We start from the raw sequence: 21,315 nt of genomic DNA, 5'->3' as shown, positions 1-21,315 counted from the left end.
TTTTATTGTTATTTAGGACAAAGCTACTAAGCTTATCTGTCATTAATTTTGAATTGCTCACTAGAGGGCATGCAACTCGTTGGTAGCACTCATTTTTTTTGCTTACAGATACCATGATTTGAGAAACTAATCAACTAACTGAATGTACTGGTACCAACCAGGGACTAATCAATTAAAAAATACAACTAATCTGTCAGTGATTGTGTTTCTTTTGTTATCATGGACAGTGTGTATGTACATCCTGTCACTGATGGACAGAAGCTGACACATACATCCCTAAATTTGAGACTCAAACCTGTGTATGTCCAGTTCAAAAAAAAAAAAAAAAATCCAACTAACCATGGAATACGTTGTTTATAGTTTCCATTACTGGTTGCTGTGAAAAAGTCTTTGTCGATTCCCATGGCTCGAGATAACCCAAAATCACTGACTTTCACCTGTAGTGATGATTTAGAAATGACTTATGAAATGACAGCACATTTTGTGAAAAATAAATCTATATTACCAGTTACATAATAATAGAAAAATCATGTTTAGATGAGGTTAACAACAAAATTGAACAAAACACTTTGTCTTATGATCTAATTACAAACACACATTAAAAAAGAAAGAAAGAAAGTTTACACTGCTAAATGGATAACTTATACTGTTTACTTGTAATCAGTTGTTATATACATAAATCATTTAAACACTTTCTATGCTGCTAAACTACAATCAAACTTTTGAGAGTAATTGCTCTTAACCTTTTTGTTATGCATACATTAAATACAAAACTTCATGCAGACTAAAGACACAACCTAGCTTGAAATCTTCTTCAAAAGAATGCAATAGCCTTTTCACAGATTAAAATGGCTGAGAAAACCACTAGGGGAACATTCTAAGTTGTTGATTGGTTATTAAGTATATACAAGGAAGTGTTTCCAAAATTTAAAAGTGAATAGGGCCACCATGTATGATTCAGTACATACGCCATATCTCAGCAAAATAAAAAGATACGAGGTTATTATTTTATATTCTATATTTGAGTTCCTAATTTGTAGAAACTACAGATTTATTATTTTGATGTAACAAACATCTAATTTTAAACAGTGCTGCATTCAACATACCATGACTCACTAAAATCTATATTTAGATGTGTTCTTTTAATATTTACTTTTATATTAAAACATTAATGCACATATAATATTAAAGTTTGAAAATTTAATTTACAATTTAATACAAGACTTGACATAAATTCATAAAACAGTAGTTAATAACATTTTGAATGCAAGTCAACAAACATAAAGACAGCCTTTGACTCGCAAACTGTCACAAAAGGGTTAATTGAAGATTCGGTTGTTTTATATTTGTATAACATATTTCATGTTTCTGACAAAAATGTTTCTTCGAAAAAATAGGTTTAGAATATATTAATCTGTTACTTGTCTATAGAAGCTTCTGCCTGTTTCTTGACATTACTACTACGGTTAAGTAGGTGTAAATGATACAACAGAAGAATAAACACAATATTTTTCCATGTAATCTCAGCAGCCCTTAGTTTAAATATCAACTGTAGAACAAACCCCTCACGTTTTGTACGAATCTGCTATTTTTACAGGGCACAACTTATCTTACACTTCTAGAGAAACCAGGTTTCAACTTAAACCATATATTTTAAGTATCGCATTCTTGGTGTTGTCCTCTTAAATACAGCACAGTTCAGTAAGCAAACAATTAAACTTCTGAGCTGCATCACATACCTTGTTTTTTCCAAATACCAACACATTTCGAGCAGCTAATTCTTGGTGTACGAGATTTCTACTTTCCAAGTATTTCATCGCGTCACAGATCTGTTGACTGAAGTAGCATAAAGTGGGAACAGAAAAACTCCGCTGGAAAACTGGTTCTCTCAAACACTCTAGTAGTGACCTTTGTGGAGCTAACTCCATAACCTATTGAAACAAAATGGTAACAATTATATGAAAGTTAAAATTTGAATATAGTTGTAATAATGCCTTAGTAGTAGATCCATTGTATTTCTAACACTACATACTTTATGGAGTTCCTTGTGATATTTAAAGAACAATAATGATATATAGCAGTGTCTGAACCACACTATGTCGTCAACGATGAATATGACATACTGTAAGCTTGAAATACTGGAACATTCTTTTTTTTTTTTATTCTTGAAGAACTCAAAAGGACAAATAAATAATGCACTGTTAAAAAATATAACAGGCCTAAGGTTAGCATCTTATCATAAGTACGATAAATTATGATCATGCCATTCTACAAGTAAAGACAATCTCACCACAAAATAAGTTTAAAAAGTTAAAATGTGTGTTAATACCAAGCTTGTTCTTTCTTATTTGCAATTAAATAATAAATAAACATTTTTCTTAATAACCACCTCTATTCTAAATACAATAATTCAGTTTATGAATGACGTGATAGTCACAAAAGCAGCTACATTAATAAAATACACTTTTCTCGAGATAGTTTATGCAAGCTGTCTCAATTAGCAGTACAGAATAAAATTACTTGTTTACATGTTATCATTTAACGATTATCATTAGCAGCTAGATTTATGGGTAATATATTTGTGTTTGAGACTACTGTATGTAGAAAGATTTGTCTCTATAATTTCTCTTCTTCTTGTCAGAGATGTCCATTTAAATTAAACATTAAGAATATTAATTTGGTAAAAACACAAAATAAACTGACTTGATGTTAGGAGAACACTTGAGGTCAGAACTGAAGAAAAAAACAAAATCATACTTTGCCAGGTTTTGCCCTATTCGTTCCTGATTGAGAAGGTTCAACTTGTGTTATAGGGTTTTGTATTTTGTTGCAAAATTAAAACCTTAATTCTTAGGTATACTGAAAAATGTAGGTAAAAATTTGAAACTTAGTCATTCTGTCTTTATAAAGTGGTGAAGAAAATTTTAATTGTTAGTAAGTAAAGCACAATGTTACATGATGGGCTATCTGTGCTCTGCATTCCACGAGTATTGAAACCCTGTTTTTTGGGGTAGTACGAGTCTGCAGACATACTGCTGTGCCACTGGGGAACCCAACAATTCTTTCAATCAGGATATGGAAATGTTATCTGGTAGTCTGTTCTTTGAAATATTCCCACTGGATAGTCAAGAATAATGCAGAAAAGCCAAATATTAAAACCATCACATTTTTTATTTAGTCATTATGAATATAAATAAAATTTATATTCAGAGGATGTTTAAGCACCTCCACAAGTGTGTAAGGTTATTAACCCATATAATCTCCTGCTGGTAGAGTTGTAAGTCTACGAATTTGAAATGCTAAAAGCAGGGGTTTGATTCCCCTCGGTTCACTCAGTAGATTGCCTGATGTGGCTTTGCAATAAGAAAACACACATTAACAGATACATACATACATACACTTCCATTTAATTTTTTTTAATAAAGTTAGAAGAACATCACCTTTATTCCATAGATAATAATAAAAAACTTTATTTATTTCAGCCAGCATTTTGTCCTTATGTGTTTATCAGAGATAGCTGTGCAGGAGCTGTAGTCTGTCTTGTAACAAGGCTACACAGTACTCCGTTTCTCTAGCAACATTTCACAGGATATAATGTATTACGTTTCTCTAGCAACATTTCACAGGATATAATGTATTACGTTTCTCTAGCAACATTTCACAGGATATAATGTATTACGTTTCTCTAGCAACATTTCACAGGATATAATGTATTACGTTTCTCTAGCAACATTTCACAGGATATAATGTATTACGTTTCTCTAGCAACATTTCACAGGATATAATGTATTACGTTTCTCTAGCAACATTTCACAGGATATAATGTATTACGTTTCTCTAGCAACATTTCACAGGATATAATGTATTACGTTTCTCTAGCAACATTTCACAGGATATAATGTATTACGTTTCTCTAGCAACATTTCACAGGATATAATGTATTACGTTTCTCTAGCAACATTTCACAGGATATAATGTATTACGTTTCTCTAGCAACATTTCACAGGATATAATGTATTACGTTTCTCTAGCAACATTTCACAGGATATAATGTATTACGTTTCTCTAGCAACATTTCACAGGATATAATGTATTACGTTTCTCTAGCAACATTTCACAGGATATAATGTATTACGTTTCTCTAGCAACATTTCACAGGATATAATGTATTACGTTTCTCTAGCAACATTTCACAGGACATAATGTATTACGTTTCTCTAGCAACATTTCACAGGACATAATGTATTACGTTTCTCTAGCAACATTTCACAGGACATAATGTATTACGTTTCTCTAGCAACATTTCACAGGATATAATGTATTACGTTTCTCTAGCAACATTTCACAGCACTTAAACGTTCATTAGAATACTTTGATTTATGGGTAATTACAGCTGAACAAAAGTTGATCTTTGTTCATTTACACTTGTAATCAGTTTTTATTATTATTATTATATCTAATAAATATTACGTATCAATCACAACTGCTATCTCAACTTCCAATGGTATGTTATCAGAATGATGTATCTTCAAAAAGAAAATACTCAAATGAAAGACAGAGGAGAGAAATTACTATTGGTGTCTACAAGTTAGCAATGAGATAAGTCAGAGTCATGATTAATAGAGTTTCATTTAACAATGAGATAAGACAGAGTCATGATTAATAAAGAGTTTCTCTTTCATGTGGTCATATTTACTTTATGTATCACCTTGAAAAACCTGGTGCGAGCCAGTATTTACAATCAACAAAACAAACATCAATAAAAATGAAATACGTGGTTTGAGATGTACACGTGCATGCTGTTAAGTGTGTGTGTCAATATATTTCAAATGTTGTACATTGTAACATTTCTTTTATCATTTACCACTTTTTAAACTGCTGGGAGTTCACTTGAAAAAAATAATACCAATGTGTTTTGTTTTTGTATACATGAGCCTGTCAACTAGTTTAATTATATTATCTACACTTGGAGTGAACTATGTAAATATCAGCTGAGCAATACTGGTCCTAAGTTCAGGACAAGCGACTGTTTGGGTCTTTCTTAATTGCATTAAAAATTGCATCAAAATATATTTTAATTCACAAAATATGTGAAATTCTGTTCACAAAAGTGTAAGAAATTCTTATAAGAACCTTTAGTTCCTTAATCTCAAGAATAAAAACTGCTCTCACAAAAATCACCAGCATACAACCTCTTGGTGGACTATATGATCCAATTTTCCTGTCATTTGTCTAACTTACCACAAACACTAATATACAACCTTTTCATAGACTACATGATCCAATTTCTCTACCACTTGTCTAACCTACCACAAACACTAGCATACAATCTCTTGATGGACTACATGATCCAATTATCCTGACACTCGAGAACTTACACTTTCTCTGAAAATGCATTTCATTCTACATTGGGCAGAGAACACTGAAGTCTGTATTATTAGCTGTCTGATCATGTATGTTATTGAAATGCAGCTAAATGCCAGACTAATAACCTTCATTCATTTTAAAATGTTCTTTAATTTGTGCAAGTGGACAGCTTACATAAATTCTATAACAACCAGTTTACTTTATCCAATCATACAGCCATAATATAATACTAACATTAACACCTTGAAGTGGAGAGTTCATTCTGGGACAAACAAAGTTTACAAGGTTTGGACATCAAAGTAGAAACCCAAGGCATGTGCAGAGAATATAATAAGAACAATCTTTCGTATGCACATTTACATTTTCTGAAATTAGGATTGTAAAAAGCCATAAGGCCCTCAATGACCAAACAGCTTTATGTGACTACTGTTGTAATATGAATATTACACATTATAGAATAAGGGTTCTTTCTACCTTATAAGAAGGATATGTTTGTAATTCATACAAGTCCTTTCTCTGTTCCATTTCCAAAACCCTAACGATCCCATTTATTATTAAAAATAAATTTGATATAATCAGTATTTTATGGTAACTGTTAACCAACTATTTGATGTAGAAGTTTCAATAACCTAAAGAGTCAGATTTGGTGTTTTAATTCTACAGATAAATAAACAAGTTACGTGTACAGCTGAACAAATGTCAACAGCTGGATAAAAATAAAGTGCCTAAAAAAAATACTTCTCATAAACCTCTTAAGAATAACAGCCATTTGGTGAAAACTTAAATATGAATTGGAAGTTTAATCCTTCTGAGGTTAATGTACACACAGACATACATACCTACTAGTTATCTATATTAGAACTTGTATAATTGTATCCCTGCATCAGGTAACTGAACATCCATAGTGCCAAGTTTCAACTGTATAAATAGTCTACATAAACAAATGCAGCCCCCACACAGATATGTTTAATAGTTACAAAATTAACAAAGCAATTCTCAAAACACACCAGCTTAAAGTAAATGAAATAACACTATTACAATATTGAAGTAACACAAAGAAATGGGACAAGGAGACAATACTTTCCTTACCATCATTAAGGAGTGAGTGTCAATGATTACACCATACAAACGCACAATATGTTCGTTATTCAGAGAATACTGAACGTTTATTTCTTTAAGAAAGTCTGTAGAGCTATTGGGAATCACTTCCTTGTTCAGACATTTGACAGCAACTTGAACCTGATGACAGAAAACAAAGCATGTATGAACTTTCCCACTGCAGTTTAACATCTAAATGCACCACATGTAACAAACTGGTACATTTCATTTTGAATGAATAACTAAAGCTATTAACGAGGAGGGGAAAAAAAAATCAAGATAAAATTAAATTAGAAAAAGTAGAAGGAAAAATAAAATAAAATAATGAATTCCAGCAATTCTTGATGGTATTAAAATTTCAACCTTACTTATAAGCTTGTTAAATATATAACAATGAACCAAATATTTTAACAGAAATGTAATTAATATTTACATCATTTACATTTAATGAAATAATAACAATTGTCACAATTTTTGATCAAGTGAATGGGGTAGATTGTTTTTTTTCTTTTGAGACTGACCTACCAGGTGGACAGCTAACAAGTACATCTGATGAGATTTTAATACTAATTTTAAAAGTTTTAATAAACATATATACCCAAAACAAGAGTAAACCTCAATGAAATTAAATGATCCTTAAGTAAATATTAATGTTTAAATGTTACAAGTATCTGTATCTAAACAGTGGAGATACAAGTAAATTTCTTAAAGCTTTATTACTACTCAAATTAGACTTCTTATATTGGTAGGGTACAGATACTGCATAACACTGAATACTCACTTCTGTAGTTTTGTCTGTTACACCATTCAGTGTAAGTAAATTATAAAACCAAAAAAACAAGTTGCTTAACAACCTTAAATTAACCAAAAATAATAACAAGAATGCCCAATGCCAATATTTTAATTACCTGGATATAGAACTGTGTGATTAACACTTAAACATTTACTTATTAATATCAATTTAAATTGTCACATTAAATAATCAGTTAATTTTAATTATGTTTAAATCAGTTAATGTCATGAAAAAACAATTAACTTATCAAAAGTAATGTTTCCAATATGTACAGTTTTCAATTATTCCAGCAAACTGAGTAATCGAAATATTGCAATTTCTCATTTCCGAACTAATATTACCGTGAGTAACTGTATTACACCTAAGAATACATACAGTGAAATAAAATTACATTCATCCAAGGTAAAGCTATGAACAAGATTACACTCCCTGATGTAAATTGGTTTTGAGTACATTAATGCAATATGTTCACTTTCATTGGTCTTAAGTAAGGAAAGACATGAACCATGCATTACCAACTGGGAAAAGATGCAATTCCTCAAACTTCAATTTCTCGGGAACATAAGAATGTAATATTTTGATCCATGACACTTTGTTAGAAGTTAACTTGTGGACTGATATCACTGTGTGTAACTCGTGACAATGAAAAAACCCACTTGTAGAGAAAACTATATACGTACAAACAGCTGGTATGAGTAGAGAAAGCACTGAAGAAGGTCAAAATGTTGTTTGCTCCTCTACGTAGTGCTTTCTCTATCCATACCAGCCATTTTTACATATATAACTGAAAAATGTTTAGTAAGAGCATCATTAGTGAACTGGTACCAATACATGCAATAGTAATATGTTTGGAAATAGTTGCAGAAGTGAATAGAGCTTGGCAATTAACGGATATAATCAATTACTTACGAGCATCAATTACACAAAACAGTCTTAAATAACATAACTGATTAAATAAAATTACTATTAAATCAAATGTAATGATGACCATAACCAAAATATAATTAAAACTATCAGTAACTGGAAACAATACATTTCATTAAATTTATTAAAGCTACAAAAATTCATGGACATAATTTTGATTAATCAAGTTACTTTATGTGGCAGCAATTGATGTAATTAACTACAATAGGTAATTCATTGCATCAATTAATTGAATTAATAGTAAAGCTCTAGACCCCACTTCTAATTATAAATTTTAAGTTGTAATCAACATAAAAATAATTTGGAAAACTGTGGAAAACAATGTAAGTAATTTTACCAAACTCGAAATGTAGAATGAGGTGTACCAGTTAGTTTGTATGAATTAGCTATGACACAAAGTACAAATTTAGGATAAAAAAACTTACCTTAACATCATGCTCATTTGTCCAAACTCCTTGTTTAACAACACCAAATACACCCATCCCAATTTCTTTCTTAATATCAACACTGTCAACAGAAATCACCCTGTCAGGAGAGGATGACGGACTCGTAACAGTATTGATATTTGTTTTGGAAAAGATGGCAAACATTCTGTCAACGTCTTCCTTAGACTTTGGCAGCATTTTTCTATTTAAAAAAACCCATAAGGACATTATGTAATTATAAAAGCCTCTCAGAGGATGAAATCATAAGAAGTCACTGGGGTTTAGCCAACTTCAGTTAATACTGGGATCAACAACTTCTATGACTTATCGACTTAAAACGTTTCTACTACACAAAATGCAAATGACAACCAATAACTACATGTGTATGTATTATTGTTATATGAAATATTGTTTAACAATACATTCACAATTTTAATTTCGTACTGGCAAGACATTTATCTTCAATAATTTTGTAAGAAAACATAATATTGTAAACATTTCCTACCTGATAAACATAAAATATGCAGAAATCACCATAGGTTAAATATAATTAAATATTTGTTTAAAGTAAACCACACAAAATGATTACCTTCAAGCCAAAACTGCACTCCCTAAAGCTTTAGTATAAACCTGTACTAAACCATGTTTACCTAATGTCTTGAACACTGGCATGCAAGTTGTGCACTGCATGACTATTCACAGAACTAAAAACATGGCAATAACATGATACTATGGAATGCATCTTATATTTCTTATTCTGATTACTTTATTGATTTATCTTTATTTTAATTGTGTTTCTTTGCAATGTGATAGCATTCTCATTCCATGCTGCCTACACCCAACATGTCTAGTTTCAGTCATGTCATGCTACAACAATTCTGCATGCCTAATTCTAGTCAATAATCTTAATGTTGCATAAAACAACTCAATAAAGAATAAAAATTAAAAGAATTAATGGGTGAAACAAAATAATGTGATATATGTCAAACAGTGAATATCTGATCTACTCACTACAGATGAGGCCCTTCACCCAATACTTCAATTCACCAAGATAGCTTAGATATAAAAGACAACAGTGATTCAAACTACATAGCTAGGTGATTTAATTAGTTACTTGATATAATTATCTATTAACATCAATTACATTAATTGATGTCTTGTAAACCAACCTATTAATGACAATTACAATTAAACCGATTAATCAAAATTAGTATTTCCAATCATTACAATAATCCACTAATCATATTTTAAATTATATCAAATGTCAAGAAAACAGACAAATAATAAGAAAATGTTTTCAGTTTTTAATTATCCACATAATCAAAACATTGCTATTATATTTGACATTAAACATAAAGTTGCATACTGGGCAAACTGCGATCTGCCCATTTGAGTTTTGTGTTGCATATTGGGCAAACTGTGATCTGCTCATTTTAGTTTTGCAAGTGTTTTTTTTTTTATTCTTCAAGTTTGTTCAGTTTTGATGATTCAACTCTCTTTACAACTGAACTTGCTCACCCTGTCTTTCTTGCTGGCACCAACTCTTCCGAGTTTTTTTTTTCATTCATTTTTAAACTTCTTGAAACACTGACTATAAGAAAGGCAACTGGCTGGTAGCATCTGCCAGTGACATTTTTTTAACTGCTTGTTTATAATACAGTAATTTTCAAACAATGGTAATCATTTAACCAAATGTAACTAATTAATTGGGCTATTGTTTAATAGCATTGAGAAATGTGCAAAAAAGGAAAAAAAAAAAAAGAGTTCTAAAATGCTTCATCGAACCGATCTTGATGTGCAGTTGCAAATTGTGCACAAAATAACCAAATGGAAAAAAATCAATGCAACCGAAATATGGTTCCTGTGTAGAATGCCTAAGGTTTTCTACAAAGACCAGAAAATGAAAAAGTTTACAACAAGCAGAAACAAGAACTCTGATAACAAAACTTTGGTCATGATGAAGAGAAGTAGGATAAAACACTTAGTTTCCATTGGGAAATGTGTGTATGGGGGTGTCAAGGTAGACAGTAGTGAGAGAAGAACTTGAACAGTTTAACAATTTGGTTATACAAAGAAAACATAATTGGTGTAATCCTAGGTCCAGGAAAGAATAAGGGTCACTATCACCTATGCTACAAAACATGGCACTTGATGACTACTGATTAATCAATTGGCAAATACTTCTAATCACTAAGCTCTAACCAAAATGCTATTTATATTATCCAACTTAACAACTACTAGCTATTAAGATGTGAACTAAATTAAGCTGGTGAAGTTTAACCTTTCTCAGTTTTAATGAGCCATTTACAAATCAGAATTAAAGAAAAGATTAATACCACAATACCATTGTTTTAAACACATTTATTATTATTTATTTTTTTAACTGAATGAAGTTTTATTCATCACTTAGATGATCTGTTAAACCATTTAAAGTCTCATTACTACCAAAGCAGGTCAAGCAATTACAGCATTAATGGAAGAAAACAACACTAGTAGTTTTAAAAACTTAAGTCAAAAATAAAGAAAAATGCATTAGAATATATTAATAAAACCCAAGAATTTTTCTCTTCTTTTTGTGAAACTACAATAGATAATACATAAATACACTCATATATCTAAGTTATTTTATTATCCAAAGCAAAAAAAAGGAAATAAAAAATGTGTACATTTCACTTCACATACATCAATAATATTGGTTATGTAAATAAAAATATCATGATGTTTCACACACACACTAGCTTATAATTGTTACACAAACAATGTTTACAATCCTTATTTTTCACTTTAATAACCTCTGAAATGTTTTTGTTGTTTTTTAATAGTCAACTATAAAATATGGAGGTTACATTTACATTAAAATTGTTATTTGAAACAATGCTATAAATGAGATTCAAAGGCTCCTCAAACTATGCCTCTCATTTCTACTGGTAATTTTACAAAGTGCCAGAATGCTGCTAGTGTGCATGTGGTAAGCTACACTGTATTGTTTTAATGTGCAAAGGGTGTTAAGTTTAAATGTGATGTTTATTGAGCATTTGTTGACAAATATTATTTCTTTTATACTAAAATGTTGATTTATGTTTCATATGCATTGAAAATATTTAGTAGATAATATTACAAGACCCTGCACTTGGAAAAACCTAGCTTCAATATCTATCCCAGAGTAGCACCCAGATACCCTGGCCTTGGACTGAGTTGGCACAAAGACATTGTGGTCTTGGATTGAGGAAGTATGTTAAGTTTAACCTCATACTTATTAACAGTGCTGATGACTGAAGGTTCACACCGATATACTGAATTTTCAGTGCTAACATCTTACAAACATCAGTTTATCAACTAGTTGAAGTGCATATCTTTGCACCTATTGTAGATACATGTTAATGTTTACACATAAAACAATATAATCCGTTCACAGATAACTAAATCATTATCAGACACGTATCAATACATATTTAAAACAAGTTTTCACACAGGAACACAAGTTAGCCTCATCGTTGACATTACATACTGAAAAGAGAGTTTTACAGTGAGTATCCCACTTAAAGCATGGAAAAAGGAAAAGTTATGGGAAAATCAAAAGGCACATTTTAATATCATTGACATATTCTTCTTAAAGTGTGTTATAGAGAAATACAGTTGATAGCACAGTATGCCTAAGGAAGGTGTGATTATAAATAGTGCTACCTATTGCAAAGAGAGAACTATTTGGGGAATGAATACATCTCTCAGAGTCCCATCTCAGACAATGTTTATGTTAAGGTTTCACGTGCTACTCTTTTCATTTGTTTAGAGACACTTGCAGCACTGTTCCATTACCAAAGTGTTCAGTTGTAATGATTCCCTCTCTCACTTGATTACCAAGTTTTGAAAGTGCCTTTTGTGCTAGAAGTGTTTGGTGAGTATCATGGTGTTATTGAATAGGTTTAACCTACTTAGGTGCAACCTCCCGAACACTGAAATGCACCACACTGTCATCAGATTCATTCAGAGCTCTACCTACCCAACACTTACATATTGGTAGTTTAGGCAGGTCAGTTAACCGTTTTAATTACCTCAAATACAAAGCAGAACATTTACAACATATGAACTTTTTGCATTAAAATGCCAGAGCCAAAGCAAATACGAAAAAGTTCCGTATGCGAGTTTTCCACCTAGTATATACTATTGAACAAACAAGTTACCTCCATAATATATACACAGGAAGCACATCCTGTGACTAAGATTAAAAGCAGGAAGTTTTAATCACAGTAATGTTCAAAATGATAAAATGCTTGTCTTAAAAATGGCATTTCCCCATATAAGTTTTAACTTTTCTTTATATATACACATAATACCCCAGCCCTCTCTTCAAAAGTACTCCTGGTAAAATTCAAGACCCCCCCCACTTTCTGTATGACTTACTAATTCAATTAATAAAGTGATCTCACCTTTTACTAAAGCATGCTTCTAAATTAAGCCTTCCAAAGTTTGTTTCTTGTTAATTTTAAGCAGGAGTCACGAAGGTCATGGCCAGGGGCATAGATCCTGGGGGAGATGGGGTATACATACCTCCCTTCATTTTAGGTGCATACAATCATACCCCCCTACAGTTTGGTTTGTTGAATTGTTTTATTGCATCACAGATCTACTAATTGTGTGTTTGTTCTTGTGATTCTCGTGTTCTTATCAATCGAATTACATAATTAGGCCTAGATGTAGGCTTTTTCAGTAGCCGAAATGTGCATCTTTAATATAGGCGTGCTTCTAAGCTTTTCGATCTAAGCGATAGTTCGCAAGTATCAGTTAGTAGGCCTAAGTATATATGCAAGTATCGTGGCAACAAGATTACTCTGTGACTGCATATTTACAGCTTTCAGGTTCATGTAATCAGAGATTACCAATTTGCAAATTGAACAGTCCACATAAGTGGTAGCAAAAATAATCCCCCCTCCCCAATCGGGTGTAAAAAATCTACGCCCCTGGTCATGGCAGATTCGCGAAGTTATTGATGTCATAAAATAACGTTACGTTTTTACTTTTCAAAAGCCTCACAGTAATATAATAATTTTATTTTACTGTAATTATTGTCTTTAAAATACATATAACAATAATAACTTACAAACGTAAAGTTAAAGGTGTACCATTCAAGTCCTTCCGCCCCCTAGCATATTAACAAGTACTACGTAAAATAAATAAATAAAACAAATGTACTAACAATAATATTACATTATACACAAATACTGTATTATCGGTCAGTTCAAAACTTCCACCAGTTCTAGGAATTTTATGTTAGTGTTCAAGTATACATGTAGGAGGTGCTGGAATACCAGCTAACTCACATCAAACCCATTATTTTTCAGGTTGTTTCATAACCGTATATTTGATAATGTTAGATATTCATGATTTGGCTTAAAAAGGATTTCCCAGTATTGCATACTAGTAGAAAGTGGCCAACAAAGTTCTTATGTATTTGAACAAAAAATGGCCGGAAAGCACCTTAAGATGTCACGGACAGAGTAACTAATAGGCTAAAGATAATTCTCAAAATGCTGTCCAAGCTAGCTATCCCCAATTCTGAATTGAAAGACTAGAGGGAAGACAGCTACACATGTGAACAGGAAGAAAGCAATCAAATATCATTTCTTAACCTCAAAATTACAAGAACTGACACACAATTCAAAACAGAAATCCACCGAAAAATCACCCATACTGGACTATACATTCCTTGGGACTCAGCACATGAAACAAAACAAAAACTCAACATACTAAGAAACCAAATAAACACAGCCATAAAACTATGCTCACCAGATAAAATTAACGATGAATTAGACAAAATAAAACAATACTTCATCAACATCAATAAGTTTCCTCCACAAACCGTAAAAAACATACGCACACACCTAGACAGAAAGCAAAATCAACCAACTAAAGTAAATACAGCTCACGAATCAAAAAACCACGAAACCATATACTGCTGTATACCATATATTCCTGACATCAGCAAACAAATAACCAACATTTGGCAAAAACTAGTAACAAAATATGACATTCCAGTTAATACCAAATTTATTCAAAAACCAGGCACAAAACTGAGGTCTATACTATGTAAAAACTACACTGACAAACACCACACCAACATTATTTATAAAATACAATGTGATAACTGCCACGACTTCTATATTGGAGAAACAAGTAGAAAAATGGAAACCAGATTCAAAGAACATAAAAAGTCACCTTCACACGTTTTCGAACACTGCAAGTCAAATAAACACAACATAACCATAGAAAACACTCAAATACTAAATAAAGAAACAAACATAAACAAACGCAAAATTAAAGAAGCCTTACTTATACAACAACTTAAACCCAAAATAAACCAATATAAAGGAACGCCCTTATACCTATATTAATATAATAAAATAAATAAAATTATATTCAAACATCTAACACCGCCCTCTACATTCCGACACTCAGTTACACAACCCCTTTCAAACATGTTGTCGGCTTCCGGTCAGTTACCTTTTTCTTTGTGAACCTGACGATGACCGAAGAAGGTCGAAACGTTGTTCGCTCTTCTATGTAAAATATTTTCTCAACACAAACGAGCCGTTTTTGCATATAAATAACGCTCTCGTCCCAAAGGCTGAAAGACCAAGCATGTTCATTAATGGGTTTCGATCCCGTGAAATGCAAATTGCAAATCAATCGTCCACTAAACAGAGTATGTTTAAAAAATCAAATTATTACCTGTATAAAGTTATAACTATCTTTTTTTCTTTTCCCCAATAATAAAGTACATAACTTTTACCCTTCTAGATTATACGGTGGATTTTCATTTTGCAAAAAATCCACATAAGCTTTTGACTTATTTTCCATTCATATCTCTACCCTTTTATGAACTTAAGAAAGTCACAGATTTTAATTCAATCATCCACAAATTGGGATTTTAAATTGATGAAGTAAGTTTACAGTTAAACGGTGATTTTTTCTGGAGCCCAGATGGGATAACGAAGGGGAAAATATCTCATATTAAGCGCGCGATTTGTTATGTAAAAGAAAAAAAGTACAAGATAATAACATACTGCAAGCTGTATACACGAACAAATATTTTTCTCCTAATTGTCCCTTCCATTGCTCCGTAGATTCTTGTAATTTTGTAAAACTGATAAATCAGTGAACGTGCATCTTTTGGTGAAATAAACACGTTATCTGTGTCACTGGACTAATTCGACGAGTTGCTATATTAAACAATTTTTTTTTAACGGTCTGGTTTAGGCTTCGCTGAGCTAATATGTAACTGCAAGTTTACAATTTTAGTGATTCCAATACAAGCATTAAATAATCAATTTAAAACCTAGCTGGATACACAAGTTCTCAAGTTTAGACTTGCGGTTCTGAAACTGAAGTTTGAAGGGGAAAAAGTCAGACAAATTATTTTCGACAATGAATTACACGATTAACCAAAAACGATACAGCCAACAGTCCCAACTCTGACCACAAAAATAAACAGGAATGCTGCGGACAGAGCACAAAAATAAATAAATATTCCAGATATTCCCTGGCGAAGTGATCCCTGACCTAAAAAATTTGAGAGCCACTGGATTTCATAACTGGACGCGTGAGAGAAAAGTGTACACTGTAAAAAAATACCCAAAATGCTTTTAAATTTTGTAGATACTATATGACAGTTTTAAAAACTACAGATTACTTCCTTATGTTAGTTAAGAACAAGTCTATTGAAAACAGTGAAACTGAATCAGAAGTTATGTTTAATTAACGAAAACTGACAAAGTTTAAGATAATTGTGAAGTTAAGAGCTTAAATCCCATTTCGCCCTTATTTGAAAATCATCATTCAGGCCAGTTCGTGCTTACGAAACGGTAGACTAATCGCTATGTACACTATTGTTAGCATGTGAAAAATGACGTCACCGATCTGAATCATCGATGACGTCAGCACTGAGAGGCACACGGAAACTATTTGAGGGTTTTCTTATTTTGTTTTCTAAGAAAAACCAAGCATTTACCAGAATCCCAAAGTCTTTTCTGTGCATTTCAACTCTGTTTGATTAGCACTTCATAATCCCAAACAGATCATTTTCGGTGAAATATTTCAGTATTGTTCGATTAACCAGATTGTGATTTTTCGCGAAACAAAGTCATCTGTGTGTGTATTGCAAATTCCTCGCTAAGTAAATAAATGGTTTAGTTTGAATTTCGCGTAAAGCTACACGACGCTTATCTGCACTAGCCGTCCCAAATCCAGCAGTGAAAGACTTGGGGTCACTCTGTTACCAATGGATAGTGGGATTGACTGAAACAGTATAACGCACCCCACGGCTGAAAGGGCAAGAATATTTTGGGTAACGAGGATTTGAATCCACGAGCCTCAGATTTCGAGGCACGTGCTCTAACCACTTGGACCATAAATCAATAGTCGATACTTACACAAGAAATACTTTAATTGGTAGTTGAACAATGAATCGACCCCCGGATTTTTAGCACTAAGTCTGAAAACTAATCTTTAAACCACCGGGGAGAGGAGCCGTGTAAGGGGTATTGAGTTATAGTTGCAAGACAAGGTCAAATATAATTACGTAACTTGTTTGCTGATAGCCAATCATAATTACAGATATTTTAAGTGTTCGCTAACGGAAACACTACTAAGATCAGCGAGGCAACGCAAACGCGCATGCGTGGTATGTAAGACGATGCTTGCAGCGAGGAGTACTGATGCATCATGATGGCGCAATAGCCAAGGAACGAGTATCAGGGATCTGGTGTACAGTACGGAGGTAAAAATGGAAGTTTGTTTTTTTTACAACGAAAGAAGTTAACCAAAAAATTTCTTCCACTATAAAACGTAAAAAAAAATTTTTTTAAAAGTACCGTTCATCAAATTAGAAATAAAAGTTTTCCCACCTCCGAAATACAATATATGTACAATCATGGCCCACCCTTATTTGCACCACCCAAACACCACCTCTATAAATAATGACCATTCCATAAATATGACTCAAACAATTGGTCTGGTAACGTTTTAATGGTTTTATGGTAATTTACGTACATTTAACCACATTCAAAATCCTGTCAATAATGACCCTACTATGTGAACTAACACTAAACGATATAAATAAGACGTGTTAGTGACGTCACTGACTAAATGAACTAACACTTAAGATTGAATACGATATATATACGTATGTTAGTGACGTCACTGATAAAAAAAAAAAGATACAAGTAGGTTAAACGTTGGGACATAACATTACTTTTTATGATAAAATGAAAACTGAGATCACACAAGCCATACAATACACGTCACATGATCTAACCGTGTAAGTTTGTTTGTTTTTCCCAGTCATACAATTTGCCACACTTACAAATCTAATTATTGTATTTCTTTTGTCCCTACTGGAAGTGCTAATTTCATGTGCATTTTACCACACATTTTCAGAAATGTCGTATCGTCCAATGTTGGGTTGTTTTTCCTGAAGAGAGCACCACATTTATTTCTCGCACGTCTTCTTTGAAGAAATTAAGTTTTATCAGCTTAGTGAAAGATGGAAAGAAAAACAAAAAAACTTCCTTATATAAACATTACAATACTGACTATCTTTTTATGAATACTCATATAGTTGTATTTATAGATATTTGTCTTTAATTTTCGCTCAAAACTACACAAGGTCTATCTGCACCAATCATCCCTAATTTAGCAGTATAACACTAGAGGGAAGGCAGCTAGTCATCACCACCCACCGCCAACTCTTGGGATACTATTTTACCAGCTAATAGTGGGATTGACCGTAACTTTATAACGCATCCACAGCTGAGAATGTGAGCATGTTTGTTGTGGGGATTCGAACACGCGACCCTCGGATTACCAGTCGAGTGCCCCAACTATCTGGCCATGCTCGGCCATTTATAGGTAAAATACAGAAAATATTAAATGCAATAAGATAAAATCTGTTTTTTTATGGGTTTTTTTAAAAAAACGATTGGCATTAACAGACGTGTGTGAATGTACATAATAAGAGATGCTTTTATTACAATTGAAGAACTGCACAACGGGCTCTATGGTGTACACCCGCAGGTCTTGTAACCCACTGTTTAGCGTCATAACTTCTCATATTTACTGCTGAACCAACACACAGAAGTGTTCTAAGGCAAAATAACTTGGAGGTTCATAGAACAGAAACGTTTGTTACGGTTTCTCTTTTAAACTTTGTTTTTAAACCGATTCGAAAGGAAACCTTAAAATTACAAAGATATTATTAATAGTGTAATACTGTGTTAACTTATTACCATATACGATGAAGAATAATATACAAGTACGTGCTTTATGAATTAATCATAGACGTCTAAGTAATTAAATGAAATTATACACATTACGTATTACCAACTAATACGTATTTATATGTATTATACAGCTAGATAAGTCGAATACCGATAGTCTAAGACGACCATATTTTTACTTTTTTTTTGGGGAGAGGGGGGGTAGTTGTAGAATTAGTACACTAGTACTGATGAGATACGAATCATGTATCTAAAAATAGACAATGCCCTCTGAAAACGCACGTGCAATTTCACGTTTCAAAGGCTGTCAACAACCTCAACTTTGTAGCAGATACGAATCCTACGAACTAAAATTTTGAACGTTACGAGAACTAAGGCATTTAAAAAGAGGCCTCATTCTAAAGTTTAGTCTGACATGAGACTAGAACCGCACAGAGAGTTAAGTAACCAGTCTCTTTACTATTAGTCTACCAACATTCTGATCACTGGACTTTGATTTGTAAATCTTGAACCATTCGATCGTGGTCGTGAAAAGGTCAATAAACCTGGGAGGGTCAAGTGCTCACTGGACCTATTCTTTTCTCCTTGGCATGGTTTAAAGACGTTCAAGAACACTGTTACTAAAATACTGTTTTGTTTTTGTCACCGTTTCGGATTCTTGCAGCCAGCACATGCGCAGTACGAATATTTGTAGTTACCTTTTTTCTCACCATGTCCGTGCATTAAGTTTGTTTGTTTTTGGAATTTCGCACAAAGCTACTCGAGAGCTATCTGTGCTAGCCGTCCCTAATTTTGCAGTGCAAGACTAGAGGGAAGGCAGCTAGTCATCACCACCCACCGCAACTCTTGGGCTATTCTTTTACCAACGAATAGTGGGATTGACCGTCACTTTATACGCCCCCACGACTGGGAGGGCGAGCATGTTTAGCGCGACCCTCGGATTACGAGTCGCACGCCTTACGCGCTTGGCCATGCCAGGCCAACCGTGCATTAAGAAAAGCAGATGTTTCCCTTGTTGGTACTTCACTGTACAATTTTATCTGCTCGAATGCAAAGTATTTTTCTCACACACAGTTTAATAGTTTGTACATACAAATGCCTGTGTATATAACTACTGAGTGTTGGTTTGCCTGGTAATAAATTCGCAATACATACACAGCGAGTTAATTACGTTCAATAGTGAGAAGTATTTAAATCTATGTTCATCGAGTGGGATAAAACTTTCTGGTGTTTTTTTTTTTCTCGTAATCTATTATCTCGATCTATCTAGGAATTCGTCTGACAACATAAGGATGTTTGCGTAATAGTGTAAGAATTTGTGTTCGTGGTTCCTGGAACTCTCGACACCAGTGATTATCGTGTTTTAAATCGACAGTACTTAAGATATGCGTTACTACTACTCTTAACTATTCAGAGCAGACACCAATCGGTGAACTGAATGTGTATTTTATAGATTTTGAGTATGTTCTTTCTTTATTTTGAGCATTAGTTTTTTTATTATTCATATGTTAAAATAATTTTCTATTTTCTTTACGTCTACTTGTAAGTTAGAAGGGTTTGTTCATTGAATTTCATTCAAAGCTACACGACCGCTATCTGCGTTAGTCGTTTATAATTAAACAGTAATAGAAATTACAACTACAAACTTATAGACTAGCCTAATCCAAAATAGGATTATAACATTATAAAGGTTGACTGTTGAACGGACAAGCATGTTCGGCGATGAAGTTCAAACCCACAGTCCACAGATTGTTAGACCATAACCGCTAGGCCATTCTTAAACTATGAAGTGTTGATAAACTAATGGCCGATTAAAACAAATTTCAGTTTTCGCTTTCTCATTAGATTTATAAGCCAATTAAGATAGTATTTAATTAATTAATAATAATTAAACGGTGTCTTCCTTCCAACAGATAGAACAATAGAACAAGGGCATTGTTGTTTAAATGAATGTGAATCTCTGTCGGTGTTTGGGTAAGAAAAGTTCATACCCTGGAGGGTCAGGTTCTCTATGACCTCTTCCTCCTCCCCGTACTTATGCTCTTGAGGAACTGGTATTTATAATTGTAGAACTGAATATTATTTTGATTCTTTTCAGGGCAATGTTCATGTATTGTGGCTCGTATATAGTGATTATTTTATTCTATCAGCAGAATGCCAACTTTGTTGGTGGCATTTTTGTTATTGTTTAATATATATATTCTTTATTTATTTTTATATTTAAAATATAAGTTAATTGGGGAGAGATATTTAGGACTAGCTTCATCATGTATGAGGTACCTGTCTAGTTCGCATAGTAATTGAAGGTGAAGATGAAATACAAGCTATCCTTCTAAAAAAGGGCACTCCGAAATTGTTTGACCACCTAAAAACACTTTTTAACCTATCTCTATCCTCAGGATACATCTCAGTTTCTTGGAAGCTTGCTAATATATTA

General features: G+C 32.8%; 2 protein-coding genes across 6 annotated transcripts in view; one reads left to right on the top strand and one right to left on the bottom strand.

Moving 5' to 3' along the window:
- The window catches only part of LOC143254217 (uncharacterized), a 60,052-nt gene that overhangs the window by 27,463 nt on the left and 11,274 nt on the right, over positions 1–21,315 (bottom strand). For 3 of the 5 annotated variants that reach the window (XM_076509008.1, XM_076509006.1, XM_076509007.1), the window contains exons 2-5: positions 8,608–8,809; positions 6,457–6,606; positions 1,740–1,931; positions 340–437 (exon numbers count right to left, since the gene is read on the bottom strand). In XM_076509008.1, the coding sequence (XP_076365123.1) occupies positions 340–437; positions 1,740–1,931; positions 6,457–6,606; positions 8,608–8,805 (638 nt within the window). In that variant the 5' untranslated portion in view covers positions 8,806–8,809. Of the gene's footprint in view, positions 1–339; positions 438–1,739; positions 1,932–6,206; positions 6,227–6,456; positions 6,607–8,607; positions 8,810–21,315 lie in introns of those variants that run through there. The other 2 variants (XM_076509010.1, XM_076509009.1) reach the window with 2 other exon arrangements.
- The window catches only part of LOC143254218 (ubiA prenyltransferase domain-containing protein 1 homolog), a 28,507-nt gene continuing 24,480 nt past the window's right edge, over positions 17,289–21,315 (top strand). Inside the window, exon 1 of the mRNA XM_076509011.1 lies at positions 17,289–17,380. The gene's annotated coding sequence lies outside the window, so the exon portion shown is untranslated. The remainder of the gene's footprint in view (positions 17,381–21,315) is intronic.

This window comes from Tachypleus tridentatus, chromosome 6, assembly GCF_004210375.1.
Source record: "Tachypleus tridentatus isolate NWPU-2018 chromosome 6, ASM421037v1, whole genome shotgun sequence".
NCBI classification, from domain to species: Eukaryota; Metazoa; Arthropoda; class Merostomata; order Xiphosura; family Limulidae; genus Tachypleus; species Tachypleus tridentatus.
This window is presented reverse-complemented; position numbering and strand designations above follow the sequence as displayed.